This window comes from Nicotiana tomentosiformis, chromosome 7, assembly GCF_000390325.3.
Source record: "Nicotiana tomentosiformis chromosome 7, ASM39032v3, whole genome shotgun sequence".
Classification (NCBI taxonomy): domain Eukaryota; kingdom Viridiplantae; phylum Streptophyta; class Magnoliopsida; order Solanales; family Solanaceae; genus Nicotiana; species Nicotiana tomentosiformis.
The window spans coordinates 109156760-109174868 of NC_090818.1; the positions used below are offsets into that span (position 1 = coordinate 109156760).

Sequence of the window (18109 nt, forward strand, 5' to 3'; positions counted from 1 at the left end):
AAGGCTAGGAAATAGAGTTTTGACATATTAACCGGTACTAAATAAGTCAGAAATTATTAATAACAAGATTATAATTCCGGGATAATCTTGTCTTCGAACCAAACGACCCCTAAGGGCACTCAGGAGTCAAATATATATAGCCGAACATTGTCGTAGGAAGGTTGAATTTCTTCTCTTTTAATCATAATGTTGAGTTCGAGTTTTGAAGTTAGACGAAATTTTAAATAAAAAGCTCTTTATTATGATTTTATCTAACATTAATCAAAACATAAATAACACAATCAAAAGGGACGTGTGACATGAAGAGGATAGAATTCTAACTTTTGAGATCGTTGGGAATGTTTTTTGTTCATTATAGTAATATAAGGATACAATTTAACTTTGAATATAGTTGAAGAAATATTTTTGGCGAAAAACTCATAAAAGCACATCAAACAAAGACGGTAAAGTACAATAAAAGGAAGAAAAAAAATGAAAAAGAACAAATACGGCTCCACCTATGTATTTTATTTTATATTAACACCTTCTTTCTTATATTGTTAAAAAAATATATATTTTATATATAAAAATATTTTAACTTTAAGCTTCCATTTTATACTTGATGACATATTTTTATAATTATATAAATACACGACATATTTAAGACCACAACTTTTAAAAGATATTTTTTTTCCTCAATTTTTTTTACTTAATCAAACATATTAAGGTGTATAGTCATTTCATATAATCTCCGTATCAGTTTACGTGATATAATTTGATTTAGTACGAAATTTGAGAAAGTGAAAATAACTTTTGAAAACTGTAATCTTGAATTTGGTATAATATTTGTACGACTGTAAAAATATATAATATATAATTTTTAAAAGAGGCTTAAAGTTAAATTAGTACTAGTTTGGATAAATCTTTTTCACCCACTAGTGGGGGTGGGGCTCTTAGCGCCTTTATTTATACACCAAATACTACCCTCGCTCTGAATTCTCAAAAGTCATTTCACGCTTTCCCCAAAGCCATCATCTCTCTCTCTCTCTCTGCTCGTTGTTCTTCGGGTGCAACACAACAGTGTGATTATTACTGCCGGAAAATGAGCTCCGTATCATTCTTCGTCTCTTGAAACTTCGATTCATTTCATTCATTACTTTCTTAATTGCGGAAGGAGTTCAATTCGAAGTGTTGCAGTTATGGACGCTAAACAATTCGAAGTTTACAAAAGTTCTTTCCTTTGAAGCTAACTAAGCTGCTCTTTTTCATCATAACAATTTGTGAGTTTTCACTTACCTTATATTCCTCTCCCTTTTTGTAATTATCGATTTTTTTTCATAGATAAGTATTTACACAATCAGATCACTACTTATTGTATAATTACAAGTTAATCTTCTGATAAACATTAAGTGATAATATGATAAAAAGTAATAATAGGTTAAAATTCACTGATAGCGTTAAAAAAAACTTTAAACTATAAGTGTATATAATTTAAATCCTTTGTTTAAATTTTTTGTATCGATTTTGTTAGACTAGAAGTTTTCATTCGTGTGCCGCAATTGTATACTATCGTTTTGATTGAAACGAAATAGGCATTTGCACAATATTTTGAGTTGAAGCTGACAAAAATAAGTAATTGTTGTTGAGCTTGAAAAATAAGCGGGGATGAAGTTGTGTTTGGACTTGAAGTTCAAAAACGTTATAAGAAAGTTGAAAATTTAAGTGTAGATACCAGTATTTTCACTTAAAATACATCTTAATATCATTATTTTAATGAGTTTAAGTTCTATGCACTGTCAGTGTAAAAGAAAATAATAAAATCAGGTCATTTATTAGGTAATTACAGCTAAATCTCTTGATAAGGTGTAATTCATAATCTGGTAAAAATTGTAACTAACGTGCTGTCACAGGTTAAGTTCACTGAATGTTTTTTACACTGTGTATAGCGTATATAACTTAATCCTATTTTAATATTTTCACATGAAATTCAAATAGTGAAGTATTTGCAAATAATGATTTGTGTTCGATTATTGCACCAAATATTAAAGAGTCTGCTGTCAATCTCTTTAACAGCTTAAATTTTACAAGCTAGTCTGAATTAAATTTTAGAACAATTGGTATATATCCATTAAGGTGCAACGATTTAGTGCAAAATGAGAGAAAGATAGAACTTTAGAAATGCTTTCATGTTTTTTACTTGGTCTAAGTAGGATACAAATTCCAAGAAATTTAAAAAAAAGTATTTTCTTTTGACAAAATTGAGTAAACTTTTTGCTTTGGTTTTTAGCGGTAGATTGTGATTTTCCTTTGTATCGATCTTTGTAAGTCAATTCTTGTTTTTGATTTAGTCCAAAATAAAGTATGTGCAACAAGCTAAATGCCTTTCTGATATTTTTTTTTTTTTTTTTTGATGTAAAATTGGGATGTAAATAATGTACATTTGTACATGAGTTTTTGTATTTTATTACCTCCTTAAGTTTTGTACAACTTCTGGATGCTTTGTTAATAAATTATCATTGTTTCATCCAACAAAAAAGGTGCAGAATTGTTGCAAACCTTCACTTCGAAACTTGATATCTTCAATTAAACTGGAATCTACTTTTTCTGAACAAATGTATTAAATCTCTTTAACCTCCGGCCTTAATTCTTTTACAATCCAAAATAATTTGTCTGTTCTCTATAAATCAACGGGAAGTCGGGAATAAACTAGTAGATTGAAATATTGACTGTATCATAGTTGTTGACCAGAAATAGTTCTGAAGAAAGATATGTCTTAGTTGATATAATCAATTATGCCTCCCTAAAGAGAAAATTGTTATTGTATATTTAATTTTTTGACTTTATGTATTTTGATTATCTGGAGGATTTGTCATAATCGTGTAAATTTTCTCTTTACAGTTTATCCTGTGCCTCTGGCTTTGAGTTTTGGCTTCTCTCTTGATTGTTTAGTGGAAGCACCAAGTTGCTCTGGATAGGATTGGAGGCTTCTTCTCTGCTTTTCTTGTCCTTTGATCAGAATTTACTGCATTATTTGCTTCTCTATCGGTGTTGAAGTGATGGACGCGTTCTCAGCCATGCTTTCTTCTTAATTTCTAGCTTGAAATCCATTTGTTATGCCCTTTGCATCAATTTGCTTTTTGATAGTTGGAGAGATCATTAAAAGAATGGATATGTTACTTTTGACTTCAACCGAGCCCCCAATGAAGCGCAGAGCTGGTTTGTTTATAGTTCAGGCTGGACGAGGATCATATCGTGGAAGTTAGTCAGCGATTTGATGGTAAATTGTGTTGCTATTATCTGAATTTTTGGAGCTTTTGATTTATTATTTAGAATAAAGAAGAATGAGAGCTGCTTCCTTGAGGCATTTGCTGCAAAGTCTCTGCTCCAAACCTCCATGGAACTACGCAGTGTTCTGGAAGCTTCAGCACGGTTATGCTACGTAAGTTGTTTCTTCGCCTATTCCAGTGTGACAGCTCAGTTTCCTATCTAGTAAAACAAGAACAGAAAAAAGAAAATAAGAGAAGTATATTTCCGAGGAAAGCCTATGTTTCTCTGAATTATTTTCTGGTTGGCAAGCCTATGCTTCGCTAGCCAGCTTACTTGATTTGGATCGCATGAAATTCCAACGGAAGAAAATACAAATGCTATACACCTTTTTTATGACATCCATCTTCTTGTATATGCAACGGCTTACTCTCATTCTATTTCTTTTGCAGCCCACAGTATGGGCGTCTCTATGTATTTGTTTAATATTTGTCTTATTTGTCTTTCTACATATTGTTTTCCCTTTGTATCGTATTGTTGGAATTCCTTTTGCCCTTGTTTTTCCATGAACTGAATTAAAAATGTATTGCATTAGCAGCATTTCACTAGAGCAGCTTTTTGTTTTTTCCGAGGACTTGGTCTTAGGTGGTTTGTAATCTGTGTACAAGCTGAATGGTTGAAACTGGTCGCTCACTTACATTGGCTCGACTTATTTTGGCAGGATTTTGACATGGGAAGATGGATATCTGGACATTCCTTGTGCTAGAGAACCTTACAGAAGTCTAATAGGCAATTATTACAGCAAAACCTTGAATGAGTTATTCCCAAACTGTGGATCAAGATCACATATTGGAAATTTGGGTGAACATCCAATTGGCTTAGCCATGGCTGAGATGTCAAGTACTTATCACGTTGCAGGAAAAGGGTAGATCATTGATTTCCATCTCTTTCTGGCTTCTGTTATTTCTTGAATTTGTTATAGTAGCATAATTAGGCATTCATAAAAAATGACTTTAGCTCGCTAACATGTTCGCTAGATGTTGTGGGCTGGAGGTAAAAGATTCAGGCCATTGATATTGTCCTCCAGTTACTTCATAGTGTCACTCTAAGACTGTAAAGTTTCTCTAGGGGAGCTACTGCTCTGAAAGAGCATAATCCCATAAAGTTGTGTTGGCCATTTCATCATCATGTAAATGTGGTTTCTTTAGCTTCATTCTTTGTTTTGTTCGAACAAATGTGTAGCCAATTCCACTTCCAACTTTTCGATCTTTCCATTCATTCCTTGTCTTCCCTTCTTCCCCGATTCTTCCCATTCTACCAACGAATTCTCTATAATATTTTGTAAATTTAGATTAGCTAATTTTCCTCAGATAGCACCTGTGCCAGTGGAGATTTCTCGATTGCAAAATGTACCAAAATCTTGCTTTTCTTGGTGATGGCAAGTGAGTGTATGCCAAAGGGAGTCACAAATTGTTGAATGTATTGTACTGGTACTGTTGAATAAATTATCAAGTGGATAAACACAGAAAACTAGCTCCCTGTAAAAAATAAAAGGAAAAATAAAGTGACTGACTTAGCTTCTCCTAATAAACTGCTAATGTTTGTGATTAAGAAGACATTTGTGACTTATCGAGTGTGCATCATCTTAAAAAAGGTAACCCAATGCTTGTTGGAGGGAAAAGAGAAAGAAGGGTCTAGCCAATAACCATGATCTTTGTCAGAAGCAAATGTGCTTACCATTTATCTCTTATAGACAGATCAAGAATTTACTGGTGCTTGAAGCCTGTTTTATGGAAAGATCAGAGTGGATATAACTACGAAATAACTGTCGCACACATTTCAGATCCGATATGCCACCACATTAGATGAGTGAAATCTATACTGATCTGTGAATTTCTGCAATGATAAACCAACATTTTCTCTCTATTCTTGATGGTTGTTTAAGCTAACAGTTACATAGTTTACCTGGCTTACTCCTAGACGTATGGTCAGGTTTGGATCCCCATTGCATGGTTATCATCTTTATACTTAACCATGATCCTGATAAGCTGAGAGCTACTTTTTGTAGTCCATCTCCTTTGTTTGTATGAGACCAAGAGTCAACTATAATGTTTTTATTATATATGTCTTTTGTTGAAAATGAAACAGGGTGGTTGGTGAAGTGGCTTCTTTGTGCATCCCACACTGGATTTCTTCCGACGGTATAGCACCTGCAGAGCTCAGCTTTGGTTCTGTTGCTGAGGTATATATGACGTTTGACATTTTCGCTTCTGGACAATGTAGTTCATTGATTAACTTTTTTGTCCTTTTCTCAATTGAGAGGAGCCCATGTTACACTTAAACACACTGTTAATGAGGCCAAAATTGATGTAGCTTTGCTGTTAATCCCCCCCCCCCCCCCCCCCCCCCAAAAAAAATTAGCCGGATAAAGTTTTCCGTTTTTTTTATAGTACCGGATAAAGTCTCCGTGTGACCTATAAGTCACGGGTTCGAGCAATGGAATCAGCCACTGATGGTTGCAGTAGGGTAGGCTGCCTATACCACCTTGGTGTGCGGCCCTTCCGGTAACCTGTGTGAACGCGGGATGCTTCGTGCACCGAGCTACCCTTTTTTGATCTCTTTGCATAACCTTTCTTCTTTAATGGTAGTTGTGGATAACTAATTTGGAGCTCTCCTGTTAATGTACAACAAAGTAATTTGGAACCCTTCCCTAGACCCTGCGCATAGCGGGAGCTTAGTGCACCGGGGTGCCCTTTTTTTTATGGATAACTAATTTCTCAAATCTACTTCTTGGATTGAAGCGTAGTTGATAAATTGAATGATTGAAATTTGTTGCAGTGTCCAGATGAGTGGCTGCTTCAGTTTGTTGCTGGCATTAAGGTGAATTTATTTAGCATTCTTAAATTTGAGGCGGTTTTATTCATCTTTTGTGTTTACAGTATTCCTTAAATTAATCATTAACATATCTTTCTTTTTCAGACTATATTGCTGGTACCTTGTATTCCTCACGGTGTTCTGCAACTAGGATCAATGGAAACGGTGTGTCATTTTTGATATCACAATATTTTCAATATTGCAGGCCTTCATTGGATCTGTTTCTGCCAAATGCCAATGTGAATTTTGAAGTTGTGTCTGATACTTATCTAATGGAAACTTAAGCAGCATATGTAACTTTAGCATAATATTTCATCGTGATTTCTAAGCTTTGGGGTGGCCATAGAACTACATGATGCCTCATTTACTTTTTCTTTCCCTTGCATTGTATATGTGCTTACATGTTGTGGTATCTTCTTACAGTCATTCACACGATTGACGATACTGTATTTCTTTCAAAAAATCAGGTAGCTGAAAACGTGGAGATGGTTACCAATCTTGCTGAAGAACTTGATGCCCATTTCAAATTTGTGGAGAACTTTTTACCTGGTGGAGGAAACTGTGAATTTCTTCTACAGTCTAGTCTCTCAGAGAGTTTGAATATACTATCTGAAACTACCACAAATAAGGTTAATGAAGATGATTTAGCTGCTGATATAGCAATTCTGAAAGATCACAAGTTATCAACTGCATTTCCGATGACTTCATTAATTGAGGTTCAACATCCCTTTCAATTATCTGGACAAAACATGCGAAATGTCCTTGAGAATGCCAATGAAAGCAAAATTGGTATGTTCGATGAAAACGTGCTAAATGTCCTAGAAAATGCAAGTGAAAGAAAAATTGAAATGCAACATGCAGACATGATTAATCTAGTGAAGCAACTCAATCATGAATATTCTGATGATAATAAATCAGGGATAACAGAAAACAGCTTGGATAGATCTTCTTGCCATGCAAAAGATGTAGATACCTTTTCTTACTCTAGCTGCAATGTCGTCGGTGGAGTTAATGCTTCCAGTGAGCTAGATTTTTACTTTGACGGAGACGTGCTAGATCCACAATCTCTTGGAATGGATTGCAGTGACACTATTCTCGGAAATCCAACAGAATGTGAACTATACAAAGCCCTTGGAAGTACAATTCACAACAACTTGTCTGGCTTTAGCGAGAATACTGTTAGCAAATCCATCTATACTGCTGATCCTATGTTTAATATTGAGCCATCTTTCGGGGAATCTAATGGATGGCGTCTGAAAGAAGATAATGCAGAGAATCTTCTGGAAGCTGTAGTTGCCAGTTCACTCAACAAAATGACTGGTCTGGAATCGTTAAACATGCCATTAGGAAAGCCTGTTCCTTTCTGCAAAAGGAAAAACCAATCAACAGAAAGTGCTTTGGTTGGAGATAACACAGTTACATGGAGCTCTCTTACATCGGCTTCTGCTGGGGCAGATAGATATGCTTTGACTAACTGTTCGCCTTCTGCTTCTTCATTTGATTGTGTTGTCAGTGCATTTAATGAGGGTCAGCATCAGTCGAAAGTCTTTAGCTCTCTGAGCTGTCGTAAGGAGTCAAAAATATCTAATACCAACAAGAAAAGACGACGGTCTGGTGATAGTCATAGGCCCAGACCACGAGATAGGCAGTTAATTCAGGATCGGCTTAAGGAGTTGCGACAACTTGTCCCTAATGGCGCCAAAGTAAGTGCTAATTTCACCTTAGTTCTATTAGGGTACTTTCCTTGTACCTTGGCTTAAATTAACTTTTTGTTTCCCCATTGCAGTGTAGCATTGATGGTTTACTACATAAAACCATAAAGCACATGCTGTTTCTGCTAAGTGTTACTGATCAGGCTGATAAACTAAGGTGCCAGACTCAGAAAGAGGTAAGCATTCCGTGGTTCATATAGCTACTCCCTCCGTTTCAATTTAGATGATATAGTTTGACTAAGCACGGAGTTTAAGAAAAAGAAGAAGACTTTTAAAACTTGTGGTCTTAAAAACTTAAGGGGTAAAAGCTTTGTGGGGCCATGCCATTTGGGTAGTTATAAAAGCTTCTCATTAAGGGTAAAATGAAGAGTTCAAAGTTTGAATTATTTCCAAATTTTGAAATGTGTCATTTATTTTGGAACAGACTAAAAAGGAAAGTACCTCATCTAATTTGAAACGGAGGGAGTATTTATTATGTACTTAGTTGTTTTTGTTGGGAATTGTTTCTTTTTTGAAGTTTTATCAAAAATATTATGGCAAAATCGCACCCTCTTTCTAGCGCTATTATTATGAGTAAACAACTAGAAAGCAACTACAAGAAGGAATGCAGTGCGGTTTGTCTTCAGATAAATTCATATCCATTAACAATAAGAAAAAGAAACAGGCCATGAATGCAATACCACACTCTCTTTTTCTGCGGGTCCAATATTTCGTCAGGTCTTAATTTCATTGATCCATAAATGCACGGCAGGTAGCCCCTGACAAGAGCCTCCAATCACCTGAAGTAAAAACTAGTGTTCAACGAGGCACCAGTTGGGCTCAAGAATTGGGAAGTGAGGACCAGATATGCCCTATAATGGTCAAAGATTTGGAGTACCCTGGACACATGCTTATAGAGGTATATCATATGGCTTCTTCACTAGTCCTAGTTTCTTTTTACTTTTCGGTGTTCTAAAAGAATCTTCTGATCTGGGACCATAACACGAATCTGAGAGATCAGTATTCTTGACATCCATATTATGAAATTTGACATAAGTTTCAAACAGATGATGTGTGACGACCATGGACGCTTCTTAGAAATCGCTGATGTTATTCACCGTTTGGAGCTGACGATTCTGAAGGGTGTGATGGAAAAGCGTCCAGAGAGCACCTGGGCTCAATTCATCGTTGAGGTAATCCGTCTGTTCATAGATTTTACCTTTCACAACTTCTTAACGCCATTTTCGGAATGGATAAGCAACACTCATTTACTCCATTGTAGTTAATTTTCGAACTTGATTAACAAGATCAGGGAAATGGCAGTATACATGTACCGAAATATTTTTTTATACTTGCTTACAGGTCTCAGGAAGCTGCCATAGACTGGATATCTTCTGGCCGCTGATGCAGCTCTTACAGCAGGTTCCAAGTTCTATTTCGCGCAACATGTAGTTGGTTTATTAAATCACAAAGAGATGTGATGATTGGAGCTATTGAACCTCGTCTATTGTTGATATACCGCTATGAACATGTGATAGATATGCCGTATGCGACATGTGATTTTCGTATCAAGGTTGAGGCCTTGAATTCTATTATTTGTAACTACCAAATTGCATCTGTTAGTTTACCATGAACGTGTGATATTATTATGTAACTATGTGAATTTATGAAGGTTGAACCTCCTGGTTTTAACGAGGCTAGTATTATACTCTCTCCGTCTCCAATTTCTTTAGCACTCCGTTAACTTTTGTCCATCCAAAAATACTAATTTCTCAGTTTAGTTTATATTGACCTATTTTCTTTTAATTATTTTTCAAAAAGAATAAACCTTTATTAAATTTAAAAAGAAATAAAATTTTCATTTTATCCTTAGTGACAAGTTTTTATGATTACACAAATGTTATGTATGTTTAAAACCAAAAGTCTCGTAACACTTAGCTGAGTCTTGTGTTTTTTTTATAAACAATTGCTACCCTCTAGAGAGCACCCCTTCTCCCGAAGTTACAGAATTATTTTGCTCTCAAACGCCCTAATATACTCGACTTGTTCATCTATGTCGGTTTGGGGTATGATCAATTCACCAAAAGTATCATCCTCCCAATTCATAGTTTTTCTTGGAACTTCATCATACAAATCTTATGGCATATTTTTAAGGCCCAAAGTCTTCAAAGTTTTCTTTTCTTTTCTTTCATAGATAATCAAACTGGTTTACATAAACTGAAACAGGATAGTACCACATTTCTATGATTAAAAATAAATTAATTTTTGTTTCCATTTTTTACCATTAATTTAACATTGTAATATGCAGTATGTAAAGACATTTTATGCATATTCATCTTATGTGTTGAAATTCCTTCTTCCTTGGACTCTGTATCCAATCAAACAAGACCAAACAAATTAGAAGATATACTTTTAATAAATATGTGCCACTTCAAACATATGTTAAACAAGTTGTTTAGTTAATTTTTTTAAAGAGATGTTTAAGAATCTGTTAGTTGTTTGGAGGTAGTGGCAGGAGGAGCTGAGGAGCCGGCAGCGGCAAAGGAAGCGACATGTAATGGACTTCAAGGAATTGAATAAAATTCATCCAGCAACTTAACTATATTTCAGCTACTCCGAAACAGAAATTACAATCAGAAGTTCAATAAATTCCAAAACAACACCTTAACTACTAAAGTTTATCTACTGAATTCAACAATTCAAAAATGTAATTAAAAACAACAAAATGTCTACTAATCCAGCCAGACGGATTCAACATTAGCTCCGTGACCCAGTCGAATACTTCCAGAGAACATACATGAAGTAGTCTGATGACCCAATATGTCATCTTTAATTTTAAATATTATTTTTGTGTTCTAAAATCTCAAAAAGCACTATTTAATATTTCTCGACTTGCGTGCGCAGTCAGTATAATTTTTCGAAAAGTTTTTATGTGAAAAATGGATTAAAATGTGAAATAGAGCTTTAAAACTCAACTGAGTTGACTTTGGTCAATATTTTGAGCAAACGAACTCGGATAAGTGTTTTGACAGTCCCGACATGCCCGTATCGTGATTTGGAACTTGGGCATATGCCCGGAATTGGATTCGGAAGTCCCTAGCTCAAATTATCGCCATTTAACGGAAACTAGAAATCTAAAGGCTAAAGATTTCCAAAGTTTGACTGCGCAGTTGACTTTATTGATATCGGACTCAGATTGAGATTCCAAAAATTTGAATAGCTCTGTTAGGTCATTCATGACTTGTATGCCAAATTTGAAGTCATTCCGGATTCATTTAATATGTTTCAGCACGATTTTTGTAAATTGAAAAGTTTGAAATTCATAAGTCCGAATCGAGGTGTAAATTATAATTTCGACGTTGTTAGACGTGATTTGAGACCCCAAGTAAGTCCGTATTATATTTCGGGACTTGTTGGTATATTCGGATGGGGTCCCGAGTACCCCGAGTGTGATTCGGATCGAAATGGAAATAAAAATTGGACTTAAGCAAAATCTGGAATTTTGCTGCTTCTCATGCCTTCGCTTTGCGAAGCCTTGGCCGCAGAAGCGGCTTGGGCAAGCTGGGCAAAAAGCCGCAGGTGCAGAACCTTGAACACACCCGCGCGTCCGCAGAAGCGGAAGGCAGCGCAAATGCGCATTTGGCTCCGCAGAAGCGAGATCGCAGGCACGGTCAAGTTCACCGTAGGAGCGAAAATCCCTCGCAGTGTATCAATCAAAGAGTCCGAAATTTTTTCTTATTTTTAGATATTTCAAGCACGGATTTGAGCGATTTCAAAGGGGTTTTCAAGATTTCGACTTGGGTAAGTATTCTATATCCGAAAGTGATTATATTTCATAAATCCATGTCAATATTCCTCATTTATTTCGGATTTAGATGGAAGAAATTTGAATTTTTGTAAAACTTTTCAAAAACGAAAATTTAGGATTTGAAAGCCAATCTGATGTCGGAATTCGATAATTTTTGTATGGTTGAACTCGTATCGGAACAAGTGTTCGGATTTCGTGAGTTTTTTCGGGATTCGAGACGTGGGCCCTACTGTCGATTTTAAAAATAAATTTCGGATTTTAATCCAGAAAATTAGTAATTTCATATGGATTTTAATGTGAAAAATTTGTGGTTAGATTTGAAGCTTTCGGATACGAATTCGCGAGGAAAAGGTTTATTGGAATCTTGAATTTGGTTGCGAAGCGAGGTAAGTGTCGTGGTTAACCTTGACTTGAGGGAATAGAACCCTTGAATTATTGTTTATGTGAAATTCATGTGAACGACGAATAAGCGAGTTGACGAGTGTCTATACGTCGTCAAATTAATTGTTTGCATAATTATTTGAAAATCATAAATTATTTTAAATTATGAATTAATTATTATATTAATTATTTCTCTCATATTCCTTGCTCAATATTATGCCTTGAATCCATGCTATAATTGCTACATGCTTATTTGATTTATGTGACTTAATTGCTACTTGACATTTAACATGCTAATTATTAAATTGCCTACTTCCTTCTTAATTTTCACAATTAATTGCTACTTGTCATCACTTATTTCTGAATAAATCATAATTATTGTATGCTTGTTATCTTATAATTTCATATTAATTGTTGCATTTATTGGAGTAATTTCTTTTATAAGAATTGGTAAATTATATTATTTGAGGAGCGGGTTGCACGCCGCAACAGAAATGAAAGTGAATATATTGGAGGAGCGGGTTGCACGCCGCAACAGAATTGATTGAAATGAATATATTGGAGGAGCGGGTTGCACGCCGCAACCGAATTGATTGAAAAGATATATTGAGGATCGGGTTGCACGCCGCAACGAGATTAAATGAAATTAATACATTGTGGGATTGGGTTGCACGCTGCAACGGAATTGAATATGAATATATCGTGGGATCGGGTTGCACGCCGCACCGAAAACTGATTGAAATAATAATTGGTTATGACTGTCGAGTTGGCTTCAACTGTTGAATTGAGTTACCTGTTTTATTTTTATTATTGTTATTATTATTATTATTGCGTATAGGTTAATGTAAGTGACCTGCCTTAGCCTCGTCACTACTTCGTCGAGGTTAGGCTCGGCACTTACTAGGTACATGTGGTCGGTTGTACTCATACTATGCTCTGCACTTCTTGTGCAGATACCAGAGTTGGTCCCAGCGGCGTACAATAGATTTGCTCGGATGCAACTATTCACAGGAGACTTGAGGTATAATTGCATGGCGTTCTCAGTTCTGAAGTCTCCTTCCACTTTATCGTAGCTGTGTATTTCTTTCAGACAGTTTTATTTTTATTCAAACCTTTATTTGTATTATTCTAGTAGCTCGTACACTTGTGACACCAGTTCTGGGATGGTAATTAGACATCACTATTTTTATGGATTATTCACTTTATTTCAGACTTTATTTCCGCATTTGTTTCTTTGTTATTAATTAATTTAAAATTATTTAAGAATGGCTAATATTATTCTAACGTTAGTTTGCCTAGCAAGTGAAATGTTATGCGCCATCACGATCCCGAAGGTGAGAATTTTGGGTCGTGACAAGTGGAGATCAATTCGCAGCTCTCAATGAAAGTAGTAAGAAGAATGGTGGACACTGAAAACTACAAATTCACTATGGAAATAATTCATGCAAGGAATTCATTTTTAAAATAATCATCCATCTATCGCTCAATGGACTTCTGGCCAATCTCGAAACTCTATGCAGTATTAAAGAGGAGGTGGATAACAACATATTATGGAGCATTGATGCATGAGATGTGTCCTTTTGGTATGACAAATGGTCCAACTTAGGTTCTCTCTATCTACTCATTCAAAATAGGAATACACAGAACCAAATCAGAGTAAATGAAGTCCTTATCAATGGGACTTGGGACTGGAGCAGACTTCAAGAGCAGCCAGATGAGGAAACTTAAAGGAGGATCAAGGATCTAAACATCAAGTTATGCAGGAATAAGATGGACAAAGCCATATGGATGCCAAGAAATACATGACAGTTCACAGTTAGCTCTGCCTGGGATACCTTTAGATAGAGAAAGGAATTGAACAGATATATCAGTGGTGTATGGCACAATGAAGTTCCTTTCAAGATCTCTTTCCTCACATAGAGAGCTATCCAAGATAAATTGTCTACAGAGGATAGAGTTTCATGATTTGGGATTGATACTGACCCTATATACCACTGTTGCAACAATAACAATCAAAATCTTATTATTGAGAATATTGATCATCTCTTCTGCCTAGGAGAACATGCTAAGAAGACATGGAGATTCTTTATTGGTCTTCTGGGAATAGACTATAACAACATGAACCTCAAAATGCTCTTTCTCAAATGGTGGAACTTCAAGGCTCATAATTGCATTGCTAAACTCATTACCAAAACTCTTCCTTTTATTATTTGTTGGGAGTTATGGAAGTCAAGATGCAGCAAAAATTTTGAGAACATTAGACCCTCCTTTTACAAAAACAATACTAATATTTTATTTACTCTTGTGTAGATACTAAATAACAATTTTGGTAGAGCAAGACTAGGAGAAGATTGACAAATAATATGTGTGGCGTGTGAAGCAGTGATAGAGTAGAGGATATCCAAAATAGTCAAGTGGAACATACACCCCTACAAGTTGTTAAGCTTAACAGTGATGGGAGTGGTATTCAAGGCATGTGTGGCGGAGGAGGCCTAGTCATAAATAACAAGGGAATAGTTATTTTTGCCTACTTTATTCCTCTGGGACTAGGGACTAGCAACTTAGAAGAAGCGTCATCAATGCTCTTTGGAATCAAATGGTGTGCTGCAAATGGATATAGGCTAGCCTTGGGAGAAACTGACTCAATGCTCATCACTAGATGCATTAGAAGAGAGTGGAAAGTCCCCTGGAAGATTCAGAACATCATTACTGAGATCCAGGATTTAGTTGAAGAGCATGGATTTGTTATCAGCTATTGTTTCAGAGAAGAGAACACACCTGCTGATAAACTAGAAAGTCTCATCCATAGTAATGATATGATCCATGTCTTCAACTCTTTTGCTGAACTTCCTAATCAAGTCAAAGGGCTCGTCAACATGGATAGATGGAATCTACGATCATTTAGGATCAAAAGAGCCAAACCAGGGCATGCCATATATGACCCACCATAGATTTTATAAAATCATGTACAATTTTGGTTAGGACTAATAACATATCTCAACGATCATGTACAAAGTTTGGGATACCAAACTCAATATGTAACTTTTTGCACATAAATGATTAATAGAGACAATATTTTAACCAAAATAAAGTAGTAAGAATAACTAAATAGTGTCTTCAATTAGGGAAGAAACGGAGAAAGTATATGAGAAGGAAAGGAGAAAAAAGATTCAGATTGAGATATATAGAGAGAAATAGTGGAGAGCACAGGAGAGGAGTCAACATACCATTTTCCCTGCTATTTCACTCAATCAGATTTTAGTTATGTAATCCTTCTTCGAGTGAACCTAAGCCATCCGATAGAATTAATCAGGACCTTCTACGTCATCCAACTACCATTTGAATAATTTCTATTTTTTGTTAATCGTTTCATTTAATTATTAGCTAAACGATGTTGTTAAAATCCACCATTGTTGTGTGGATATAAAGGTCAGTTGAGATATCGAAGATGAAGTCTAGAGAGAGATGACAACAACAATAACAATAACAAAAAAAATATAGTAAAAACCCACACGTGAGGTCTGGGGAGGATAATGTGTACGCAGACCTTACTCCTACCTTATGAAAGAAAGTCTAGAGAAAGAATTTTTCGGAAATTGTACTGAGCTGTGAAATTGAGAAATGAACTACAAATACTGATCCTTAGTACTGTACACGTATGTGTGTGTGTGTGTATATATATATATATCTAATCAACTATCTTTTAATTATATCTAACCTCCTAACCGACTCTATTAAACTATACTAACTGATAACTAACTCTAGGCCACTAACAGACTGTCACTCAACCTCTCCCTTCACACATCAACTTCTTACATCACCTAACTGTCAACTTAACATTTCAACACCCCCCCCTTTCAAGCTAGGTGGTGAGAAAATATTCAGCAATCCTAGCTTGGATAATATATGATAATGTTGTAAACTACCAAACCCCCTTGTCAATACATCTGCTTCTTTTTCATCAATTGGTACATACTTAGGATGTATCATACATTGCTGCACCTTTTCCCTTATGAAATGGCAATCAATTTCTATATGTTTTATTCTTTCATGAAACACAGGATTGTCGGCTATCTGCATTGCAGCTTTACTATATGTAAATAACTGTATTGGAGTAGGAATCTTGACTTCCAATTCTTTGAGCAGTCCTAAAAATGAGACATGTTTATCTACTGTCAAAGCCATACTTCTGCATTCTGATTCAGCCGAGCTCCTTGCTATCGTGTTTTGTTTCTTTGACTTCCAAGCTATCAAGTAACTATCAAGTTTCACCAAATAACCGGTTATTAACTTTCTTGAGTTTGGACAACTTGCCCAGTCTGCATCACAGAACGCCTTCAAAGTTCTGTCCCTTTATGCACTCATTAATACACCAAGGTCTAACTCATTTTCACATATCTCACCACTCTATAGGTTGCTTCTATATGTGAATTCTTGGGTGATTGCATGAACTAACTCAAAGTCTACACACTGTATGCTATATCCGACTTGGATAAGGTCAAATAAAGCAATTTCCCAACCAACCTTTGGTATTCCTTCAAATTTACTAGTGTTGTATCATCACTGATGATGCAGTGTTGATTATACTCAACTGCTGTAAGCTTTCTGTTATGCTCCATTGGAGTTAGTGCAGGATTAGATCCTGCCAAGCCTAGTTCTGTAATCAGCTCTAAGGCATATTTTCTTTGGCATAACAATATTCCCTTTTGTGACCTACACACTTCAATCCCCAAGAGGTACTTTAGTGTTCCTAAATCCTTCATTTTGAAGGCTTTTTGCAGGGTGTCTTTGGCTTCCTGAATTAGGCCAGCATCATCACCTGGGAATAGGGGTGTTCGTCGGTCGGTACGGTATTTAGATATTTTGGTTCGGTATTTTCGGTATTCGATTTTGTAAAATGCTATACCAATACCGTATCTAATTAAATTCGGTATGGTTCGGTTTTTCTCTTTTCGATTTCGGTTTATTCGGTTTGACAACTTTGGTTTATTCGATTTGAATACTAACTAGTGCATAGATTCATAGATGGTAAATATTCTTAATTAAAGTACTCAAAAGTACAAAATAAAAAACGTTTGTTGACAAAAATTTTGTCAAAAACCAGCAAATACCAACCTAGAGAGAGAAAACTTAGAGAAATATCTTGTTACTTGCTTAGAGTTATTTTATGAACTTAGAGAATAAAGGAAAGTAAAATTTTAGATTTCTTACATTTATATTATAATTAATAAAATATATATTGTGTAATATAATATATATTTCGGTATGGTATTGGTATTTCGGTATTTTATTTTAAAATATCAAATACCATATCTAATACCAATTTTTTTTAAAACTTAAACCAAATACCAGACCGAATACCAAAATTTTCAGTTTCGGTACAGTAATTCGGTATTTACCAAATTATGCACAGACCTACCTGGGATGAGAAGATCATCCACATACACAAGTATTATGATTTGGCTGTTGTGTTTCTTCAGAATGAACAGGGGATAATCATGTTTACTTTGCATAAAACCAGCCTTCAGAAGAGCATCAGTGAGCTTTAGATTCCATTGCCTAGATGCTTGCTTGAGGCCATATAATGATTTGAGTAGTCTACACCTTTTGTTCCCCTCCTGGCAGCCAAATCCAGGTGGCATTTGCATATAAACATCTTGTTCAAGATCACCTTGAAGAAAGGCATTGTAGACATCCATTTGGAACAAGTCCCATTGATTCATGGCTGCCAAGGCAATCACAGTCCTAATTGTCACCATTTTTACTACATGAGAAAAGGTCCCCTAATAGTCCAAACCTTCTTGTTGGCTATATCCCTTGGTAACCAACTTTGCTTTCTACCTCTCTATTGTACCATCTAACTTGTGCTTGATTTTGTATACCCACTTGCACCCAATGGGAACCTTTCCTTTGGGAATAGTAACTACTTCCCATGTGTTATTAATTACCGAAGATCTATCTCAGCCTACATAGCTTCAATCCACTTCTGATCCTTCATTGCCTCATTATAGGATTTAGGTTCAATAGTTGTGGATACTATATCAAGGTAGGATTGATAGGTACTACTCAGAGAGTCATAGCTTAAGTAGCTTGATATGGGATACATACATGT

General features: G+C 35.6%; 1 protein-coding gene across 1 annotated transcript; it reads left to right on the forward strand.

Moving 5' to 3' along the window:
* Positions 1–963: 963 nt before the first annotated feature.
* On the forward strand, positions 964–9519 carry LOC104093589 (transcription factor EMB1444-like). The gene is made up of 11 exons (XM_009599353.4): positions 964–1259; positions 2878–3418; positions 3965–4168; positions 5392–5485; positions 6082–6123; positions 6223–6282; positions 6585–7820; positions 7904–8005; positions 8581–8727; positions 8876–9001; positions 9171–9519. Exons 2-11 carry the CDS (start codon positions 3321–3323, stop codon positions 9258–9260), a joined length of 2199 nt encoding a protein of 732 aa, XP_009597648.1. The 5' UTR covers positions 964–1259; positions 2878–3320; the 3' UTR covers positions 9261–9519.
* Positions 9520–18109: the final 8590 nt, after the last annotated feature.

What these genes read in the sequence shown, in the direction of transcription:
- LOC104093589 (XM_009599353.4), top strand. Translation starts at nt 3,321, where the DNA reads ATGAGAGCTGCTTCCTTGAGGCATTTGCTGCAAAGTCTCTGCTCCAAA. An exon ending in GCTTTGGTTCTGTTGCTGAG is followed by an intron (nt 5,486 to 6,081) that starts GTATATATGACG and finishes AATTTGTTGCAG; the next exon opens with TGTCCAGATGAGTGGCTGCT. An exon ending in GGGCTCAATTCATCGTTGAG is followed by an intron (nt 9,002 to 9,170) that starts GTAATCCGTCTG and finishes ACTTGCTTACAG; the next exon opens with GTCTCAGGAAGCTGCCATAG.